The 23,883-nt window shown below is 46.2% G+C and overlaps 1 protein-coding gene across 7 annotated transcripts in view; it reads left to right on the top strand.

The window, feature by feature from the left end:
* Nucleotides 1–23,883, top strand: part of HDAC4 (histone deacetylase 4) — a 1,546,655-nt gene that overhangs the window by 934,276 nt on the left and 588,496 nt on the right. For all 7 annotated transcript variants that reach the window (XM_085645137.1, XM_085645138.1, XM_085645139.1 and 4 more), the window contains one exon: nucleotides 9,385–9,506. In XM_085645137.1, the coding sequence (XP_085501263.1) occupies nucleotides 9,385–9,506 (122 nt within the window). The remainder of the gene's footprint in view (nucleotides 1–9,384; nucleotides 9,507–23,883) is intronic.

Here is a 23,883-nt window from a genome sequence, read left to right as displayed (position 1 = left end):
GAGTTTCCGTAAGCTCACCCTTCTGCGTCCCGTACCCCATATGAGGTCTAGCAGCATCGTATTCAATGTGTTAAAGATAGACTGTGGGACTATGACAGGTAGGTTCACTAAGTAGTATAATAGGCGAGGGAGTATCGCTATAGCCCGTAGTATATTACCCTCAATTTGATCCACCTGTGTTCTATAAACTTGGATGCCTAAGTATTTAAAGGTGGTGGTGGCCACTGGTAGAGCGTATTCGCCAAACCGTAGATTAGTTGGGTGTGGCGTGTCCCGAAAAAAGTACGCAACAGACTTTCCCGGGTTTATGGCGAGATCTGAGACACGCTCAAAAGTAGCAAAAATATCAGGAAGGGGAGTATTCTAGGCCGTCATATCACGTAAGTACTGTAGGATGTCGTCTGCGTAGATGGAGATTAGGTGGGCCGCGCCGTCAATATGTATGCTAAGATGATCTGCTGATTGTCTAAGTGCTACTGCCAATGGTTCCAGAGCAAGGACGAACAGCAGGGGAGACAACGGACATCCCTGTCGCGTGCCCCTGTAGACTGTATATTGGTCTGAGATGTAGCGGCCTGTACGGGCTTGGGCAGTGGAGGAGGCATATAACAGGCGTACCCATTTAAGATATGTGTCCGGGAATCCAAAGCGTTGTAGAGTCGCAAACAAAAAATCCCAGGAGAGAGAATCAAAGGCCTGCCGAAGGTCTAGTGCTAGGCATCCCGCGTGTCGGGCGGGGGGGGTGGCCTGCATAACATAGTGTAGTCGCCTTGTGTTGAGGGACGTGCTACGGTTCGGCAAGAATCCACATTGATCATTGGAGATGTGTATTAAGGTAGGGCTGTATGCGGTTGGCAAGAGCCTTGCTTAAAATTTTATATTCGTACGCTAGCAGGGAAAGAGGTCTATAATTGGACAACTCCAGGCTATCACGGCCCGGTTTGGGCAATGATGTGACCAGCGCTTGCAAAGTAGAATGTGGTAGATGGCCAGCCTCGAAGGCAGCCTTGTACACTGACTCCAGTTTGGGGACCAGGGCCTCTGAGTACGTATGGTAGAATTCAATAGGCAGCCCGTCGATCCCAGGCGCCCGTCGATCCCAGGCGCTTTGTTACGATTCAGATCTTTTATTACAGCTCTTATTTCGTGTTGAGTTATGGGACCATCTATCCCTTTTTGTATCGCCACTGAGAGTTCCGGGAGGGGAAGATCCTGCAAACAGTCTATAATAGAATGGTTCTCCTAAGTTACGGGCGCGGCGTAGAGCGTACTAAGATGTTCTTAAAAGGCCATGTTTATCTCTCGCTGGGTTTGGACTAAATGTCCATTAGGGGTGCGGATTTGAGTTATGATCAGTGGATCTGGCCTATCTCGGACCATACGTGCAAGTAGTGCCCCAGACCTGTCCGCGTCTGAGTGTTTGCGCTGTAGGAATGCCTTGTGATCAATTGTCCGTACTGTCTCTAGTGTGTCCGCATGACCAATGCGGGAAGTCTGTAGTGCCTCTCTCTTATCGGGATTGGTCACTGCCTCCTGTTCCAGCACGTCCAGCTGTTTTTCGATTCTGACTAAGCGGTGATGTGTCTCTTGTCGGGCCCCCACTAGTTATCCTATCGATGCCCCCCGTACTACCACTTTTAGTGCATCCCATTCAATTAAATTAGATGAGGCTGTTTTCCAATTTTCAGCTAAGTAATTAGTTAGGGTGTTGGAAAGGGCTGTTCGAAACGGGGTATCGGCTAGTAATTGTGGGTGTAATTTCCAGGTTGGCACATTACCCCAGTTAAGTGTGAGCTCTAGGGAGTTGTGGTCCGAAAAGGTTTTGGCTAGGTATGTGGACTGGCAGACCTGTGAGGCAATGGAATTGGAGCAAAGGAATCTATCGATTCTGGTATGGAAACCATGCACCAGTGAATAAAATGAATATTCCTTATGAGTAGGGTGTAGACATTGCCATGCATCTGAAAGTGCCCATCCGCCAGCCCAGGTAGCAAACAGGTCCGCTAGTTTACTGGCGTTCGTGCTGTGAAGGGGGGGGGGTGAGATCTGTCTAGGTTAGTGTCTAAAACCGAATTCCAGTCGCCTCCCAGCACCCAGGGGATACCATCCCATTCGGCCAGCACTGCCTCCAGTCGGTGTAAGAAACGGTCTTGGTCAAAGTTAGGGGCATACACACTGCCTAAAATCACTAGGGATCCGTCCAGTGTACCTTTCAACAGAATGTACCTCCCCTGGTCATCAACCCGGCGTTCTAGCTCGGTGAATGGGACCCCGTGGCGTACCCAGATGGTTGATCCCCTAGCAAACGCCAAATAATTAGTGGAATATATCTGTCCCCTTCATTTCTTGCGTGTTTTTTGCGTTTCCGAGTCGGTTAAGTGGGATTCTTGTAGGAAAACTATTTGGGCTTTACGCCTGAGGAGGTATGCGTGTACCCGGTGTGTCTTCTGAATCGCCCCAAACCGGCGTACATTCCAAGTGGTTCGGTTGTAAGACCCTAAAGTAGTAGCTGTACTGGGCATGCAACTGCATAGAGGGTGTAGCTCCGAGTTACACAGAGCCAATATACCAAGATCGACCAGGATCCCTTATCCCATGAACACAAACAAAACATGGCTCAGTATCCGAACTATGCTGGGCCCAACAACAAGTTGCAATAATCATAGAACATATAGCGGTGCATGCGCTTAAAGGGGGTTCGCTGCCGTCAGCCATGGTCATGTTTACTAAAATGTCGGGTTCCCGGTGGCTCTACAGCACCCCACAGGAGGAGTTATAATTAGACATGTCAAAGACAATAGTTCCGCAGTAAATATTCTCATGGAAGGTTTAACCAGAGACCTTGCAAGACAGTGTCCGACTCATCGGAAAACCTAGACCGCCCATGTGTATATTCTCAACAACCACCTATACCTTACATAATCACACATAGGTTATGACAAAAGGACAATGTTCAGATAGAAAGGTGTGAGAAAAGAAAAAAGGATACAGAGGGTGCCGGGTGTTGGAGCCCTTCTTGTCCGTAGATGCATTCATAGCATAGCGGTCCTAGTATAGGCCCATGTTCCTCGAGTATCCTTCATAGCTTTAAATTATCAAGTATGTAGTCTGCTGCTCGGGGTGTGGTGTAATGGTAGGGAATAGAGTTATACTGTGCTCAGAGTCTGAATGCAGGGTGCTGTCCTCCGAGTCTGTGGGGTTTTTGTTGGAGTCATCTCGAAATGCCCCAGCCACTGCAAGGGCTCCTTCCTGGTCGTGTCGTCGTCGTTAGCTTGATGGTCCCTTGCCACCACTGCCTCGGTCGGACGCGGCAGACCGGCTGGAGCTAGGTTTCGGGAGTCTGTCAGAGCCCTGCGAAGACGGGCCCGAGTGACTGAACTGGCTAGAGCCAAGGCACATAACTTCAAGCCATTCCTTGGCGTTAGCTGGGTTCTCATAGAAGTGACTTTCAGCCTAGCAGGGTATTGCAGTGCGTATTTGAGTTGTGCTTTCTGTAGCTTCTTTTTGAAAGATTGGTAAGACGACCTCTGCTTTTGGAACAGGATGGTGTAGTCTGGGTACAACGAGATGCAGTGGTTTTCGAACTGGATCATAGTTTTTTCTCTTGCTTTCTGTAGTATGACATCGTGGTCTCTATAATTCAGGAGTTTCACTATAAGTGGGCGAGGTAGTGCGCCCGGCCTGGGCGGTCCGGTCGGTATTCTGTGGGCCCTTTCAACACAGAAATACGGAAAGAGCCCCTCCTGCGTGACATGGTCCCGGAACCACGCTTCCATAAAGTCAGCCACCTTTGCACCCTCACTGCGTTCCGGTAGGCCAATAGCGCGTATGTTGCTGCGTCTATTCCTGCCCTCTGCATCTTCCACTCGATCTAGGAGGCCTGCCAACTGTTGTTGTAACTGTTGCACGGTTGTGGAATTTTCTGCGACTCGAGGCTCCACATCTTCGAGGGATTGTCCTTGCTCCTTGACGGTGTCTGCCAGTTTCCTGTGGTCCGCCCTAAGCAATGTGAGACCCGCGGCGAGCGTACCGATCTGCGTCTCCAGCGCCGCCCTGGAATCACGGATATCTTTAAGAATTAAGTCCAGTTTGTCAGGAGTGCTTTCCATAGGTTCCGGTGACCATCTAATGTCTTCGTTCTGACTCTACCCATGGTGCAGACCTATAGCGCCGCCGTGGGTTAGCCTCCTCTGGGTAAGTGACTAGGAAGACTGTCGGTGGGACACCATGTAGTTACTACCTGTAGATTTAGATGTGGGACCAATCTTCTCCCTCCGTAGGTCAAAGGGTGCGGCAGCGCTGGACCTCCGCAGCCCGAGAGGGAGCCGGGCGGCCGAGGAGCCCCACAGATAACCAGCAACAGACACCCCCTCCACAGAGCGGCAAGCAGGGCAGAAGGACACCCCAATAGCAGACAAAGTCCGTTATACCAGTGGAGTGACCATGAGCCTTATGGTAGTAGCCGGTATCTCAGGGAGTGCTACTGGTCGGCGTCACCATCCGGATTCAGCCCGCCAGGCCCTTCCCTGTATATGCAGAGGGTCGCGGTGCCCGGCGAGGCTCCCCAGGCCGCCCCGGCCGATACCATGGCGCCAAGACAGCGGCGCGGTCCCAGCCTCAGGTTGTGTACGTAGGGTTATAGCAGCCCAGTGAGGATCAGCAACAGGCAGCGCAGGGCCCTTATTATAATGTTGCTCACCTTAGGAGGAATAGGAGGCCTGAAGCAATTGGGCGGTGTGACCAATCGCAGGTTTTAATCTTGTCCCAAGGATCTCTGTGGTATATGCAGCATTGAGGCCATTTCAGGTTGCATCACATGGAGGGGGGGAGGGGGTCTCCACAGCAGTGCGCACTAGCAGCAAGGTCTATCACGAGGGTAAAATGTCTGTGATCTCATGTGGGCGCTGCACCTCACCGCATCAGTCCCCAGGGGGAACCCACCAGGCGCTCCTCTGCCACTCCCTGCTGCCGAGCCCTCGGGGGCGGCACCGGTTTTGAACCGCGCGGCCGTCCGCCACCTCTTCGCGGGACCGCAGTACGGTGTACCAGCTCACTCGAGGTACGTCGCCGCTGCCACGCGGGCCACACAAAACATATGGGGTCAAGCAGCTGCAGGGAACATTTAGCCATCAGGATGCCTGGCCAGGATCCGCACCACTACCGACGCCTCTAGCGGTGAGCCGGTCTCGCACAGCGGCGCGCCGGGAAGTCTGCGCCGTGCACGAGCCTGCGTTCCACTGCAGGTCCTGGCCTCCGTCCGGCCGCAGCAGCGAGCAGGCCCGATCCTCAAGCTGGACAGTGCCACGGTCCAATGGGTCCCAGGAGGTATATGGCTGAGCGCAGGACTCTAGCGCTTCAATAATGGTGCCCCAGACCGCCAGCAGACCGGGGATTGCGGAGCAGGATAGGTTAATCTCCCCGAGGGTTCCGGAGCTCTACCGAGACCAGACCGCCAGCTTAGGCGGCTAGCCACGCCTCCCAACTGGAGTGCTATATGACCTAGTTAAGTAATGAAGCACTGTGGAAATTCCAGACTGAAAAACTGACTGACTTGCTGGGTTCTAAGATTGGCAGGCTGACTCCTAGACTAAGACTCACTAGCCTATGCTAAAACTGAGTAAGATTGGCTGATTCAGTGACTCCCAGACTTTCGAACTCACAGACTGACACTGACAGCACTGTTGGCTGCCTTGGTCGCAATGACTGACTGAAACCAAAGAATTTGACATTGTCAGTGTTGGAGTAACAATGAGTGACAGACTCAGACTTACTGAGATACTGAATGACAGACTGATTGTGACTAACCGTGACAAAGATTGATACTGACTGTCTGAGAGTCTCCAAGATTGATTGGCTAACTGACTGAGGCTGTCTATGACTGACGACTTGACGGAGACTGAGTGAAACCTAGTCTGTTTTTAGTCTCCTTCTCAAGTGCATAATTGAAGCCACAAAACCTACCGGTCTGGAAAAATGTCAAGATTCCTTAACACCTCTATGATGCGTAGGACGCCCACAATATTTATCAAGTAAGACCATTTAGCCTAATGGTGCTAACAGTATGTCAAGGATGGTGACCATTATGCAGTGGCGGCTTCTCTGTTGTCAGCTGTGTTCACGAAGGAATGTTCACAGAATGGCTAGAATGGGCGTTGTGTTAGGGCTATTATTAAGTGAGGGTACCCACCATTATACAAGGGCTGGGGAAGATCGTGCCAGAGATGGCAACCATTAACATTTTCATATGCCAAGTTGTCTACCAGCTGTCATTGGTAATATCAAATGCCAGGGGTTGTCAGAAAGGGAGGGATACCACATCAGACAAAAACAACATTCCACACCCCAGTCACACTGCCTGAGCAGCAGATATAAAATTCACCTATGTGCAAACTTTGTCAAAACGTAACCTCTCCAATTAAGAGATCAGTAGATAAATTGGACGCGAGAATGGTGTTGCACTGTGATGTACAAATAACAAAAGGCGTCAGAAAAGTGAAATAGTTTGGTCAATTATGAGACAGTGTTGTTGGATTTTCTTGTTCGAGAGGGTTCATACAAAAGAATAGAGAGACCAACTGCCAGTATACAAAGCATTGTGAAACAAAAGCTGTGTTGCTTGGCTTTAAAGGTGCACTGTTATGTTTTCAGCTTAACCAAGTAGATGCCTTTCTTGCACCAAGTATTTCTATTCTGTTTTTCCTTCAGATAAGGATCACATCTGGTGAATCCGCAATCTGAGTTGATTCCACACCTTGTCTCTTTTGCAGTCAGCTTCTTTTTAAAAGAAAATATTAATGAAAGTCAATTAATACAGCGCATACACATATTTATGTAAAGTGTACTTTTTTTAAAAGAGATTTTTTTCCCAGGAGCAAAATGAAGTGCTTATGACTTCAAAGGAGATTTCCATTCGCTAGAACTAGGTTTAAAAGTAGCGTGTCCAGCTCTGCACTAAATTCAGCACTCACCTAAGTTAACTTAGCAGCACCATATACTCGTACTTGCTTGATACCAACATAACTCTATGCAGCAGGTGTTGTAACCCCGAAATAACCTTAAAACTTGCCGGCTTGTGACTAATAAATTAGGACAGAACTGTTTTACTGGAGCATTTCTCTTTGAAATTTCTCGGGGCACAATTTTGTTTAAAGCTATCTAAATTTTTGCGGACTTTACCTGACTCTTCGTGACCTCACCACTTTATCACCTTGATCATGTCTTTAATTTGTGCTTAACCACCCAAATTAATTTTTAGGTCTTGCCTGAGATAGCACAGTTGTGGTAGCATGTGAGACATTTTACTTACTTACAGGGGGCTTAGAGGCCGCTAATTTCCTCCCTTTGGTTGGCTTCGTTGTCATTCATTTGCTTGCTCATCTTAGGTCAGCGTATGCTGGCTTGTCTTCCTCTAATTGTGTTTGGCTCTCTCCCGGAGCATGGCACAAGTACTGCTTCACTGCCCTGTGTCCTTCACTGCATGCGCTTATGGAGGTACTTTTTTCTTTATATGGAAACACTCCTTAAGCGTGCATGTCTTCACTGTCCGTAGTGTTGCTTGCCCCTGCTCTATGTAGTATTTGTTGCCCACTCCCGCACTCCTCCCTCTTGCAGTCGTCTTTCTTACCCCCACCACCTGTCTTTTGTGTTGCTTGCACCCTTCCACCCTCCTTGCTGGCCCCACCCCAACCCTCTGTTTGTAAAAACTGTCACAGCCATTGCTGGTTTCAAAATTGAGCTCTTTTTTTACTAACTTTAATTTTTATAGTTCACCTATAGCCGCTGCCTATGTTGTTGCTTGCCCTTATGCCCACCTGCTCTGTCCCACTTTGCCCCGCCTTGTTGCTTGTCCTCTCCCACTTCGTGTTGTTGCTTGCTCCCTCCTGCCCTGCCATTAAAAAAAATTTGACAAAGCTAATTAGCTCTTCCCTAAGCAAGGGCTATGTGGCTTTGTCATGTTTTTAGACATGTTGTACAGCAGCGCAGCTGAAAGTAAAAAGGGTAACTTTCCCTTTTCTATCATGATTTTTTTTTTTTTATTCTTTCAGCCATGCTGCACACCACCCTGTGTTTCTGTACAAAATGGCTAAAGAACATTGACAAAGCTAATAGCTTTCTTGTTAGCTAGACCTATTGGCTTTGCCAATGCTTGTTGGAGCTGTGGCGAGAATAGTCTGTCATTTCTTTAAAACACCTCATTTTAAAGGAATTTGGAGCTTCTGACTAAAACAGCAAAGGTTCACATAAATAAGATAATAGAGGTTAGGAAAAGTGATTTAGATACTAAACAAGGACACACATTGGCAATGGTAGTCAGTCTTGCTTGTCCGTAAGCACACAAGTAACACTGATTGGCATTGCCAGTGCTTGTTTTCGTATTTTCATCATTGGATAGTGCTCCATAGCTGTGCCCGCAGTAAGTAATGTCTGGTTGCAGAGCTAGTTCTTGCTTGGACAGCGCTTTGGGTCAAAATGCATTTTTCACTCTTACTGGTGAATGAAATGAGGCAACAGGAAGTGCCTTTCATGTTCACAGGTCAGTCTCTGGCGGTTTGTGGGCTGGGTGGTTGTGTTTATTGGTGTGTGGTGGTAGGGGATGAGAGGGAGATGGAAGGGAAAGGAAGGAGGCTGATGGACTGATAAAAACAGCATATATTGCACGTTAAATAGTAATTAAAACACTTTAAACTGAATCACTGGAGCTGCATGAGAAGGGATTTGTTGTTTGTACGACCTTAATGCAGACACCTCCTTGTGCCTCTGTGAAGATTTCACCCTGGGCCTGCGCCCAACACGTCCATGCCAAAAGCTGGCGTTGATTAGTCTTGGCCGGCCTGCTAACTCTGCGAGTGTGGACGAACTGGCAGTGAGAAAGGTCTCTATATACTAAAGCAACCTGCATCTGCCACCTTCTTTGCTAACACTTATACAGCCAGGACGTTGTTACCTATGCAGCCAAAGAGCCAGGACTACTGGGTTTTGTAACTGCTCCTGCTAAAATGAGCCGTGTTGTAGGCTCTGCAGTAAGCCCACCCTGGTAGAAAAGCAAGAGCCATCGCTTAGAGCACGCATACGACGTGCACTAAAAATAAAAGCAATGTATGTTAGATATTTTACGTGAAAATAGCAATGGTATGCTTCTCCCACATCTCACCATGCAAAACGTATTTGTTGATCAGGGAGAGCTCACATAGTGAATTAATACAGGACAATACGAAGTCACACATAGAAGCACACATATAGAACAGACTGAGAATATGGAAACCACATCGACTGTCTGGTAACTAACCGATGCAGAGTTCAGCTTGGTTTCTTGCTATTCATCCTTAGAGCTTTTCTCATGTTTTTTTGTGTTTTGCATTTAGTTTTCCCCCTTTGTTTCCTTAGGAAGACCCAACATAGTTCTTTGGACCAAAGCTCACCTCCACAGGGTGGTCTCTCACCTTCGTACAATCATCCTGTGCTTGGCATGTATGATTCTAAGGACGATTTCCCTCTTCGAAAGACAGGTGAGTTTTCTTGTTGTCTGCCAATTTTCTTAAGATGGAAAGGATAGACAAAACCATGGGAACTGAAAGAGGTTGGTAGACCTTCCATGACTTATAAAATAGTATGGGCCGACTATACTTTCTCTTGCCTTTTTTCTAAACTGAGTCTAACAGAGAACAAGGGTGGCATTTAGATTTGTCAGGGCATACCACAGATTCATTTTTGAGGTTCCAAGTACATTGGATCTTAAGCGCTCTTCTCACTAGAGCTTCCAGCGATGGTCTGTTTCATTACGTATTACTTGGGACTTCAGCTCATCTCTTACCAAACAAAACTCTAGTTACAACCCAAAGAGCAGCACCACATGGAATTTTTCACCTTTCTCTGTCACCGAGAAAATTGGGTATCAAAATTGAGACTGCTTTTATGGCCGAATGTTGCAAATTGCGCACCAGCTTTTTGCGACCTCGCTCTAATTTTGAGATCACATATTTCTAGATGGTGCTGCAAATTCTCCACTCCCAAGTGGTCACAGATCGACCTGCCTAAATAATAAATTTGCGGTTGCTATCTTTAAGCCTTGCCATTGGCTGCAAATGTGGGGATGGTGATCTGCAAGAAACATCACAGCACTATCCCTATACCTTTTTTCTTTGAAGAAGCCAATGTTCCTCAACTCTTAGCTTCTAAAGTGTTTATACCGCTAGTTTATTCCACAAAAGTATCCAGACCAAGTTTGTGTCTTTTTTCCCCCACATCTTGGCTGTTCTAAAGGTACTGAGGGTTTGTAAATTATCCTGGAGGAAACGGAGATAACAGCCAAAATATAGCAACATTTTGCTTTTTGATGGACAAATCGAAAAAAATGTAGTTCAAGAAAGCATATATTTGTTCCTAAAATGGTATCAACAAAATTGTTGCTGTGCTAACCTCAACATTTTCTCAGGTTTCAGAAACATGCAGTTGTAAAAGAAAATCATTCCACAGTGTTTGCAGTTTTTATAACTGGTAGTCTATTTTTAGGTCTGGCTTAACACCATAGTGGTCCAAGACGTAATGGGATCAACCTTAATGAGCTTTCAGGCGTACTACAGAAAGGCTTGGCTCCATCCCCTTGTTGGTAGCCGAGGTTGGATGTTTTAAGTTATGTGCTTCCACAAAAAAGTGCCCCCCCCCCACCCCAGCTGTAATTATTTCTTTTATGCTGCCAGCTGAGCCAACAGCAGTATGGATGCCTAAGCTTGAACTTTCAGAGGCACACACATGCCATTGAAATACTGTTAGTGTCTTAGATGTTGATTTTTCTCTGGTAGCAGCACAGTCATGAGGAATGTATTGTACTGGCAGCACCCTCTCCTTCCACCATTAACTTTAGACTTCAGAGCGCAATTTTGTGTTTTAGAGCAGTATCGGATGCCAATGGCTACACTAATCTACAGAGATTTTTAGGTATGGTTTGACAATGCAACTATGTCTCTACGATATGTGATCAATAAAAAAACATTACAGAGTACTACTGAGAGAGGGGCTCGGGCCACGCACAAGGTGAATCCCCTGAGTACAGGATTTGATTGGGCAGAATGTGTGTGCTTTCACTAAAAAGACTGCTTGTATTATACGTTTTGGCTTGTGGTATGGCTTGCACTTGATACAGCAGGACTGAGTTTGTTACAGTGGCACACCAACGATCATGGCTACAGGCCTGAACTGTTTATTATGAAATGTTATGAGATAGGCACTAGGCCTGGCATGTTTGTTGTGACAAGCATATGTTTAAGTCAATCGGGGCATTTAAGTGGATAGTTATTACTTCATATTGAAGCCTATAGATATTTAGTTACATTGAAACTCGCAGATTATTATAGTGGGCAATGGTTTGTTGTTGGTTATCCCAAAATGGCTAACTGTGTGTTTAGAAGGTTTGCTTGGTGAGAATCCTTGTTAGGCCCTCTCAGGAGAGAAAGTGTTTTTTCTTAGCCAACTGTAATTTTGTGTATCATTCTAATTTTATGACTATACGTCTATGGTTGCCTTGTGGAAAGGCTTAGTCATAAAATTCTGGGTCTGAGATGGTTAGGATGACACGCTATACATCTGATTGGTGCACTAGGAAACATTGTCATATGTCATCGATGACAAAGGCAGTTGGTCTAGCATATTAATTGTAAAAAGAAATTGTTAAAGCCAGTAACCCTTTAACAGTTGGGTGTTATCACTTGTCTACAGGCTATAAGCAGGAAGTGTGTTATATGTAATCTTTCAGAAAATTGTAGTAGGTAAGGGTTTTGGCATTGGCCACTTACTCTGACAAACCTTGGGGGGTTTCACTGTGCTTAGTATTGTAATGCCCTTTTCGGAGGGGGTGTATATTCTTTTACAAGCTATATTTTTTGTACTTATTTGCAATTTTATAACTGTATGAATGTTGTTTCCCAGCTTATGTGTTGAGTAAAACCAATGGTAATAGGTAAAGGCTTCATTGGTTCATTGGGAAACATCTTGCCAGATTTCATTGGTTTGGTCTGTTCATGTGACACTAGGCTTTAAAGGATGGATTATTACAATGTGCTAAAACATAGGAAGACATTTGCTTACTTGAAATTTCCCAATTACTGTAGTAGGCAAGGGTTTTGGTGTTTGTGATCCACCAAATAAACCATGAGGATAGAATATATGCACAAGAATATTCATTTTTAGGCTCTCAAGAGTTCCAGTATGTTGCATTGCCAACAGTATACATTTGTACTTTTTAACTGCTTCCCAAATGGTTGCTATGTGTAAAGTTTATGCCTTTTGGAAAAGCGTACACCGTTTACAATAGGCCTGAGTTGGTTATGGTGACAAACCAATGATAACATATGTAGGCTTTTATGATAGAGATTTCTGACCGCAGATTTCTCACCTTAGAATACTCCCCAGGCATCCGACTGGATCTGGAAAATCTTGAGCAGTATCTATGCACGCTGGTTGGTGGCATTGATTGGCTTATCAACATTATCCCAGTCAAGTGATGTCGCTATGCCCACGTATATGCACCATATTGGCACACTCGGGTAGCATATTTGGAGAGCTACCTCATTCGTTTTTGCCTAGATATCTACCCAGATTCTGACATGCTTTCCCCTCTGGGCCCAGTTTTTGAGGAAGGTGCATTGTTTGCAACTGTTATGCACAGGGCAGCTGAGGCCCTTGACCTACAACTGCCTGCAGTCAAGATCAAGACCAAAGTCTTGACTGAGGGGCTTCACCCAGGGGTGACCTCTTGTGAGCCTTTGCTTCCCTTCAATAAGGCCTTCACCGATGTTTGTCTCGGAGTCTTTGCTAAACCCTGCATGGGGTGCCCATGCATCGCATGATTGCCAGTCGGCACTGTCCCGCCACAGGAGTCCCATCCTTCCCCTTTAGGCATTCCTCCTCGGAGATCCTGTTGGTACAGGCCTCCACTGCCAAGATCAACTCAAATGTGGAACCCAACACCCCTCCAATAATTGAATCCAAGAGACTGGAGAACACTGCATGTCTCGCAGCCTAACTCCCAGGCAGGTGGTACTACTTCACAACACCTGGTTGTGGTCCACTAGGTTTTCAAGAGATGTTCAAGTGTTGCTGATTCGCGGCCTTTTCTTGGCTTTGCTTATTGTGTGCCAAAGCTGATATGGTGCTTGAGCGGTTTCAGGAAAGCCAAGCTACACTCAGGACCCTGGGACAATTCCTGGCTTCCCACTCAAAGCAGCAGTTGTTTTGCCCTTTCCGCGGCTGTGGTGCCTATGGTCGTCCGCAATACCAGCCTTACTCCCCAGCCTAGCCAGCTGCCCAGCCTCTCTGGGGCCATAGTTGAGGATACCAGAAAGGACCCAGGAGTCATACCCAGTGTGCTGTCACTTTAACAAGCCCTCCACCCTGCACTATCATCCCGTTGCCAGCAGGATCCGGCACCACCACCTCCAATGGAGCAACATAATCTCTGACAAGTGGGTGCTCCAAATTGTGCAGAATAGTTAGGCCCTCCCATTCGTGGGAAATCCTCTACCCTTGCCACCATCCACAGAACGGTTGAAGGAGGACCATTTAGTCAGTATTAGGGTATCTTTCATAGATTCACATGCCAGAATCATTCCCGGTCGCTGAGTCTGGAATCCAACGGTAAATATAAAAGCAGTGCCAAAAGTAAATAACAGTAGTAGGCTAAAAGAAAAAGCTTAAGGCTTACATCTTAGTAGCCTATCTACATCATTATAGTAAAAAGAACCATAAGTTGGTTCCAAGCAATCAACTACCAGCACTCTCTAGAACCTTCCCAGCAGAGGCAGTTCTTCTCAGATTTTCACCGCACGTCGTGTGGAAGGGAGTCTCCCAGAGTGCCACTCAGTTCTTCTATTTTTTCTTCCGAATGTCTGACAGGAAAGCTCTTTTCAAACCCTGCAGGACCTGTGATAAAAAGAGGGTCCATGTGGATGACCAACATAAGGACTGCATTTATTGCCTTTATCCCAAGCATGAGGCAATAAATTGTAACATCTGCCATACCTTCCCTACCAAGACCCTTAGGGATAGAGAGGCAAGACTGCTCTTGTGGCTCAAATCTTCTTCGGCTGAAGAGGATGACAGAGCTTCTACTTCCGGCAAAAGAGCCAGATCCCATGACAACTCTTCAAGTGAGGGAAGAAAACACCTTAAATCTTCCCATGATGTTTCTGACCCTTCACAGAGATCACCAAAACTTTCCTCTGGGTCAACGTTGTCACCGTCATCCACAGCTGGCAAGGAATCAAAAAAGGCATCTACTTCAAAAACTGTAAGTAAAAGCCATATATCAAATCTGTCACGGTGATTACTTTGTCTACTATCTCTGTGACTTCTTCTTCTGCCTAATCATCTACGACTACTATTTCATCCTAGGCCATTCAATCACCTGTTCTGTCTACAAAAATCTCTGTCGACGACCATATCGACGTCGAGCTCATCGACAGTACCGTCGACGAAGTCTCCGCCGTTGATGAAGATCTCATTGTCGACGAAACCCACGCCGTCTACGTCTGCCTCGTCGACTAAGACAGCCGTTCCGTCGACGACAATGGCGGCAACATTGAAGATCATTGAAGATCCCGTCGACGACAGATTTACCTGCTCAATCTACAATTTCTGCTGGGTTAGCTCTACCTGCACAGTCAACGCCTAGGTCATCAGGTCTTTACCAACTTGAAACCTTTCAAAGACAACAAGATTACAGCAATATCTCACCACTTATGCCTTCACATCTCCTAGACCCTTACGCTGAAGATGATGACTATGAGGACAAAGAGGACGAGGGACAGCTCACCATCCTTCTGAATTAAACATCAAGTGTCAGGACGACGACGAAGATGACGAGTGCCAAGATCAATATTATCAAGAAGATGATATTGTTCCACATCATAGATTCCATCACAGTGAAGTACGCCAGAGGGAAAGGAGTCATCACCCTCAAACGCCTATTCAGGATTTACAGGCCATGCTGGCGGATTACCGACAGAGGTTTCCCCCGCAACAGGCCGTTCCAGAGAACCCACCCATACCAGCAGTGGTTCCTGTTCCATTGATTCAACCTGAAGCTCCTGTTACACCGGTCCCTCCTTCAGGTCAAGTGGAAGGGGTGCAAGATGACACTACCTCCTCCTCCGAAGAGGGTGAACCGGGGGAATTACCTGACAATATTAATATTCCGGATCCCTGGCATGACTACGTAATTCCAATGCCTTCTCCGCCTCTTCCTTTGCCTTCTGATTCTCCCCCTGAGGACATCGGGGGCTTCCATAATTTCATTCAACGGGCTGCAGCTAGATTTCAGCTGCCAGGAACAGTCGAACAGACAGAATGTTTCCTTCATGATTTCAAGGAAGAGTCCAGGAAAATCACGAGAGCTGTGCCTATAATAGACTAAATCTGGAGTGAAGGGGTTAAGATCATGAAGACGCCTGCATCCATTCCGGCGGTGCGTCAGTGCATAGAGAAAAAATACCGTGCCCCTGCCAACAGCCCATCCTGCCTCATTAGTCACCCACAACCAGATTCGGTGATTTCACAGGCCGCCCAACAGCGATCTAAGAATCCTGTAACACCTATCACCACACCACCTGATAAGGAAGGAAGTCGTCTGGACCTAATAGGCAAAGAATTCTCTACCATGGCAGCGGCCTCTATCAGAGCTGCCAATTCTCTAGCCATTATCGGCCGTTACGACCGCCAAATGTGGTCAGACATGGAGGGTTTCATTGACCTCATTCCAGAAGACCGTAGGCAAGAAAGATTCTGCTGGAAGGGGATCGTGCTGCATCGGAAACTATAGATTGCGCTTTGGACATCGTAAACACCAACTTCCGTCAGCTTGCAGGAGCGGCAGTGCTTCGATGCCAGGGATGGCTTAAAGCCACCACTTTCAGACTTGAAGTACAGACAAAGATTCTGGACATGGCCTATGACGGAGAGTTTTTGTTCGGTAAGCACATTGATGAGGCCCTCTTAGCTTTAAAGACTGACACAGATACCGCACAATCATTGGGCACCCTTCAGTACAGGCGCGGAAATTTCAGAGAAGCAAGAGGGCATGGTTTTTCATCAAGAGGAGGATACCAAAACCAGCAGAACAGGCAGTATCAATCCCAGTATAGACAGCCCTATAGCCAGTCCTCATACCGCCAATCGTCCACGGCTAGTTTCTCATCAAGGTGGTCAGAAGAGATCACAAAATCAGGGCAGAAACACTAGCAGGAAGCAGTGTTCTTTACTGGGCGCCAGCCATATTACCCTCCTTACCCGTGGGTGCGAAGATTTCAGCTTTTGTTCACAAGTGGCGGGAAATCACATCAGATCTATGGGTTCTAGACCTAGTAACCAACGGCGACACCCTCAAATTCATCAAACAGCCACCTACTACTCCGCCCAGGGGCCCCCCTCCCCCTCGTCTTCACTCATTATTCAAGGAAATCTTAAAGATACTCCTCAAGAATGCCATAGAGAAGGTTCCATCATCTTAGAAAGGAACAGGTTTCTATTCTCGTTCCTTCTTGATCAAAAAGAAGTCAGGGGAATGGCGACCAATTCTAGACCTCCGCAAGCTAAACAAGTTCCCAAGAAACAAAATTTCCAAATAGTCACACCTGCCGAGATTTTAAGTTGTTTAAACGAAGGAGATTTTATGGCTTCTCTGGATATGGAAGACACATACTTCCACATACCTATCCACCCCAAACATCGCAAATATCTTCGCTTTACAGTGGCTGGCGTCCACTATCAGTTCAAGGTGCTCCCGTTTAGGCTGAAATCTGTGCCAAGAATCTTCACGAAGTGCTTGGCACCAGTAGCAGCAGCATTGAGATCTCGAGGAATACAAGTATTCCCTTATTTAGACGATTGGCTGCTCAAAGGTCCTTCATAACACGAAGCCAAGGTTGCCACAGAAGAATGTATACATCTATTTGCTTCTCTGGGACTGACCCTCAACGAGAGCAAATCACAGTTACGCCCTCTACAAGTCGTGCCTTTTCTTGGAGCACGGTTAGACACGGTCCAGTGCAAAGCATTCTTGTCGCATGACCGCCAGCTGCGTCTTCAGAAGTTGGCAAAGTTAATTGCAAAAAGAAAGTCCGTTTGAGTCCAAATATTTGCTTCGCTCCTCGGAATGTGCTCTTCAGCGATACATCTCATTGCCTTAGCACGGCTCAAAATGAGACCTCTTCAGGAAGAACTGCACCTTCAGTGGCAACAGGCCATGGGTTCTTTCGACGATCCTATCCGAATCACCCAGCGCATGATAAATACTCTGCATTGGTGGTCACAGACAGAGAATTTAACCCAAGGTCTCACTTTCCTACAGACCATTCCAGACTTCGTTTTAACGACCGATGCCTCCATTGAAGGATGGGGAGGTCATCTGCAGGATTAGCAGATTTAAGGAAGATGGTCTCAAGTTCAAAGACAACAGCATATCAAAAGACTGGAGCTCCGTACCATATTTCTGTCTCTCCAAGCGTTCCTTCCAAGGATTGCGGGTTCCTCAGTGCTAGTCAGTACCGACAACACCACCAACAAATAAGGAGAAACTAAATCAGCTACGCTCTCGCAGGAGGCTCAGGAATTGTGGGAGTGGATCACACTCCACAAGATAACACTGAGAGCTGAACTTGTCAGGGGTCTCCACAATACCCTGGCGGACACGCTGAGCAGGTATCAGTCGGACTGTCACGAGTGGGAGTTAGAGCAGGAGCAGGCGACCACAGTGTTCCAGGCTTGGGGCAAACCTGCGCTGGACCTATACGCAACGAGGGAGAACAAGAATTGCCGATACTATGCCAGCAGGTTCCCTCAACAGGGATCAAGAGGGAATGCCCTGTCCATGCGATGGTCAAGGATTTGTGCTTGCGCCTTTTTACCCAATACCATTGATTCCAAAGGTGCTACGCAAGATGAAGCTGGAGGGTTGCCGTTTAATACTGATTGCACCCAGTTGGCCAAGGCAATATTGGTTTACAGGAACTTCTCCTATTGTCTCAAGACAGGCCCATTCGCCTTCTTCCGACGCCTACAATGTTATCGTGGGACAGAGGGCAAGTACTTCATCTGGACCCACAGTCCCTGCACTTGCACGCATGGATCCTGATTTCTTAGAGTTCAAGGACCTCAACATTTCACAGGACTGTCATGAGATTTTGGCCAAATCCCGTGCCCAGAGCACAACCAAGTCTTATTGCCTCAAACAGAAGCGATTTTGCTACTGGTGCGAGGCGAATAATATTCATCCAATTCAAGCTCCTGCAGAACAAATACTCCCGTATCTGCTTTCTATTGCCAAGTCTTGGCTTACTTTTTCATCAGTCAAGGTACATCTTGCTGCGCTTTCCAGATTCAGGAAGTGCACAAAACTTCTCTCTCTCTGCTCGTCTTCACTTGTCAAACAATTCATGAAAGGACTTTTCCAAGCTTTCCTTCCAGTGCGAGCACCCTCTCCAGAGTGGGAACTCAACACAGTGCTAGCGCAATTAATGAAGCGTCCATTGAACCGATCCATAAAGCAGATCCCAAGTTCCTCACTTGGAATGTTGCCCTTTTATTGGCTCTTAATTCTGCAAGAAGGGTTATTGAGATCCAAGGAGCCCTTTTTGCAGTTTACTTGGGACTACGTAATCCTTCGAACAAATCCCAAGTTCATCCCTAAGGTACCGATACAATTTCACTTGAATGAACCGGTAAGATTAAGAACATTCTTTCCAGATCCATCCACTCCAGCTGAAAGAGCATTACACTCCCTGGATATTAAGCGCTGTTTAAAATTCTACCTACAGAAAACTAAGGACGTCAGACGGTCCAACTAACTGTTCGTGGCCTATGGTCAAGCAACTCTTGGAAATGCAGTAACAAAGGCAGCAATAGCCAGATGGCTGGCATCTGCTATTCATTTCTGCCATGACAAGGCTAACAAGCGTTTGCAGAGGAAAGTCAAAGCTCATTCAACAAGAACTATATCAACTTCTGCAGCTTTGTTTGCTGGAGTGACTCTGGAAAATATCTGTTGTGCTGCGACATGGAAAAGTGTCCACACGTTCACGAAGCATTACGGTCTTCAATCTTCACATCAAGAAGATGCAGCGGTTGGACAGGCTGTTCTACGCCATCTTTCATTAAGGTCAGATTCAGGTACTTTTCTCTTTTATGTATTATTTCATTACTTTTAATATTTATGCAAATATACAGATTTATATGTCTAAAATTGTAAATATTTCTATGTACTTATATAGATATTTATATAATGTCTTTTCCATAGCTTTTGCTTCTTAAAGGCTTGGTTTAAAAAATAATAATAATTTAGGATGTTTTCAACCTTTGTGGATGCTATTTGGGAGTCTATGAGCACGTCTCTCCCACCATCCGCAAACAACAGTATATTGGTATACTGCTTGCTACTCTGATTAAGGCATGTGAATCTATGAAAGATACCCGAATACTGGATAAGAAAACAAGTTACTTACCTGTAACTACAGTTATCCAGTATTGGTATCTTTCATAGATTCACATGCACCCACCCTCCTCCCCGATGAATCAGTTCTCTATAATCTGGCATACTTACTTCTCACTTGTGCTAGGAAAATCTGAGGAGAACTACCTCTGCTGGGAAGGTTCTAGAGGGTGCTGGTAGCTGATTGGTTGGAACCAATTTTTGGTTCTTTTTACTATAATGCTGTAGATAGGCTACTAAGATGTAGGTTTTAGGCTTTTACTTTTATCCTACTACTGTTATTTACTTTTGGCACTACTTTTATATTTACCGTGGGACTCCCGCCTCGGCGATGGGGAATGATTCAGGCATGTGAATCTATGAAAGATACCAATACTGGATAACTGTAGTTACAGGTAAGTAACTTGGTTTCTTCCTTTTACTCTGTCAGGTAGTGCAGGCTTTGTTAGCCAAAGAAGCCATCAAAAGGGTTCCAGTGTTAGAGATGGGGCATAGTTGTTGTTCCTGCTATTTCCTGGTGCTGAAAAAGAATAGAGGCCTCTGTCCCGTTCTAGATCTGCGCCCTTGCAACATGGCCTTCTGCGGCAAGAGAAATTAAAGATGCTCATGTTGGCTCAGGTTTTTTGTCTGCCCTAGACCCTGGATACTTGAGGATAGCATTGGACTTGCATGATACATAGTTCCACATCCTGTCTTGCAGACTCACAGGTGTTAGTTGTAGTTGACAGTGGGCCACAAGCATTTTCAGTTCACTGTGCTCCCCTTTAGCCTTACTAGTTCCCCATGGGTCTTCGTGCAAGTGATGTTAGTGGTTGCAGCATATCTTTGGAAGTCAGCGTTTCAATCTTCCACTTCCTAGATGACTGACTTCTGAAGGCAGGCTTGCCCCAGGCATTCGTCATGCACCTCCAGACTAAGGCCATCCTTTTGCACTTGCTGGGGTTCACTATCAACATGCCAATGTCACATTTGACTCCTTTTCAGACGCTCCTTTTCAGCGGGGCCATTCTGGGTACAGTGCAGTCCCATGCGTAAAGTCTAAGATTTTTATGTTTTGATTCTGATGTTTCAGTCTTACTAACACCGAGGCTGCCTGGTTTCATGACCTCCTGAATCCTGCTGGTGAAGCATGCCGGATATCATATGGGTGATATGCGGTAGAATATGAAGGCTTATAGGGCCCAACAATAGGAAAACCTCTCTGGCTTAGTCCAAATTTCAAAGGAGCTTGCAAGAGATCTGCAGGGGTGGCTAGTGGATCACAATTAGGTCAGCAGCAGTCCCCTTTTCCTTCCCCACCCTGAGCTGACAGTGGTGACCAAAGCATCACTACTGGGTTGAGTTGGCCACCTGAGGGAGATGGAGATTAGAGGACTCTTGTCTCCTTCGGAGGCTCAGCCCCAAATAAGTCTGTTGGAAATTAGGGCTATCTGCTTGGCATTGAAATTCTTCCTCTCATCCATCAAAGAAAGGCTGGTTCAGATGTACATGGACAACATCACCGGCATGTGTTATTGCAACAAACTGGGTGGAGTGGGGTCGTGGACCCTGTGCCAGCATGCTCAGCACCTCTGGACATGGCTGGAGCGCCAGTACATCTACTCGATTGTGCAGTACCTGTGGGCTCCCCAAACGCTAGGGCAGACAAACTCAGCCGTCGATGTCCTGGGGATCACAAATGGTAGCTACATCCGGAGGTAGCGCAAGGTCTATTTCAAGAATGAGGAGAACCTTCGCTCGATCTGTTCATCACCTTTGAGAATGCACAAAGTCAACCTGGTGGCCCTTGATTGGGCTTGGAGTGTATGGTATCCCGAACTCCTGTGTGGGCATACCGGTTCTCTGATCAGTCTGCCCCTTCAGGAGGATCTCCAGTCGCAAGTACAGGGCAGAGTCCTGCACTCTAACCTGCGCAGATACTACCTTCATGCATGGAGATTGCAAAGCGATCATTGCGAGTTTTCAATCTTCCTCCTGTGGTCTGTGATGACATCTTGGCAGCCAGGCGTCCATCCACTAAGACTGCATACGCCTGCTGGTGGGATAAGTTTGTGGCTTGGTGTTCCATGCACCATGAAGATCCCCTTTCTGCATCTGTTGGAGGTGTTTCTGCTTGTTTTATATTTAGTTCCACAGGGTCTTGCCCTTGGCACTGTTAAGGGTTACCTATTGGCTATTTTGGCTTTCTTACGGTTGTTGGGTCAGCCCTTCCTGTTAAAGTCACCATAAGTCACCATTTGTGACTCGTTTTCTGAAAGGTTTGCAACATATTATCCCTCCAACCCTTTTCTGATGCCCCAATAGGACCACAATCTGGTCCTCTTATTTCAAATGTGTTCTTCCTTTGAGCCCCTACATAGCTGTACTCTGTGGCGCTTGACCTTCAAGATGGTAATCCTCGTGGCCATTACATCTGCCTGGAGGGTCAGCGAGCTTTAAGCTCTTTCCGTTCATCCTGCATCCACTGGCTTTTTCCCTGACAAGCTGGTTTTTCAGATGCTTGCCCCTTTCCAGCCAAAGGTGGTCAGCTTTTTCATGTTGATCAAAGCATCACACTGCCTATATTGTTTGCCCCATTTCAATGATCTAAGGACAAGGAGAAACTCCATCTCCAGGACCCAAAGAGAGCTCTTTCTTTCTACACTGATTGCATCAAAGACCATCTGGTGGACGATCAGTTCTTTTTCTGGTGTACAGGTGTGAAGAAGGGCAATGCTGTGCAGAAATTGACCAGCTCTCAAAGGATTCTACTCTGCATAAAGCTCTGCTATGCTTTAGCTGAGAAGCAGTCTCCTTGGGACATTCAGGCACATTTCACAAGGACCTAGGCCACTACTTCTGCGTTGGTACGCGGTTTACCTGTCCTAGACATCTGCCAAGCCGCTACATGGGCATCACTCAACACATGTACAAGGCTCTACTGCTTGGACAGTCAGATCCATTGAGATAGGCTTTTCGTCTCCTCAGTCCTCCTGGACTTTTTGATTTAAGCTATTTTTTGTAGACCCTCCTCCGGGGAGGTAGTGCTTGGGTATCTATTCTAGTGTGAGGAATCTGTGGTTAGAAGACTCCATCAGAAGAGCAAGTTAGTTACCTTCAGTAATGCTTTTTCTGGTAGAGACTTTCTCTGACCTCATATTCCTCACCGACCCTGCCATCTTGCCCACTCTGTGAATTTAGCTCTTCACCTAAAAGATCAGTTTAGACACTGCACAGTAGTTCAACATTGTCTTTTTTTTGGTGGCTCCATGTTTTTTGGTGTGGGAATAGTCCTGAAAGAAACTGATATCAGTGCATCCAGGTAGCGCATATATGGGAATTGTGACGTCTCTTCCGGCACGGATGACGTTAACGAAGACCGTAGCAGTGCACTGAGGTACTGTTCAAGATTTTCTGGACCTGATCTGATGCCTGGGAAATTTTCGAAGGTTAGGAATCTGTGGTTAGAAAATTCTCTTACCAAAGGTAAGTAACTTGTTCGATTGGTGTGCAGGGAAATATTATCACAAATGCCATAAGAGTGGCCCCTTTATTATGAAAAGTTAGTACATAGGCAGTAGATCCTGCGTATTGTAAAAAGTATATGGTAAACTTGTTGGGCCTCTAACAGAGGATTATTTACAGGCTGTAGGAATGTATTTTGTTAAAAGTAATCGCACAGATTACCATTGTAGGCCAGGGTCTTTATGATTGTCACCTACTTTGACAAGTCCTGGGAGTAGAACCTCACTGTGTTGATTTGTTGTACTTGTTTAGAGGGGTTGTATATTGTTTTGACAACCATAATTGTTTACAGATTGGTAATTTTATAAATGTATGTCTGATGATTGCTAATTTATGCGCTCTTCAGTAAGTCTGTGTTGTATATAGTGCCAAGCCATTGATAATGGCTAGAAACTTATCGGTACACTGGGAGAAGTTATGCCTGATTCTTTAGGTGTGACTATTTGATGTTAGGACAAGGCAAGTATGTTTTCCTTATTGTGAAATGCTTATGTTGAAGGCAAAAGGCTGTTAAGGGTGCTAAAGCCCATAGCCAGGTATTTTGTTAGATGAAATGTTGAAGATTACTGTAGTAGATAAGGGCTTTGGTCTTGGTGACCCACCAGAACCAACCAACCAAAGCATGTTAGTCAATAGGCATTTAAGGGTAGATGTTGATGACTTTGTGTTAAAGGCTACAGAAAGGTATTATATTACATGAAATGTCATGGATTTTCTTCGTATGGAAGAATTTAGATTTTGGTATTTCCTCAGGCACCCCTTAGAGGGGCGAGATTTCAATTGTAATAATTCTTGCTGGAATCTCTTGCCATTTATCTGTGTCATTTACTCTCTGCTTCCATCCACATTTTCTGATCATATGTGTACATCCACCTGAAAAGGAGTGTCATTCAGTGGCAAGAATG

The sequence above is a fragment of the Triturus cristatus genome, chromosome 3_1 (assembly GCF_964204655.1).
Source record: "Triturus cristatus chromosome 3_1, aTriCri1.1, whole genome shotgun sequence".
Lineage (NCBI taxonomy): Eukaryota > Metazoa > Chordata > Amphibia > Caudata > Salamandridae > Triturus > Triturus cristatus.
Note: the sequence above shows the minus strand (reverse complement) of the source record. Positions and strands in the feature narration are given on the sequence as shown.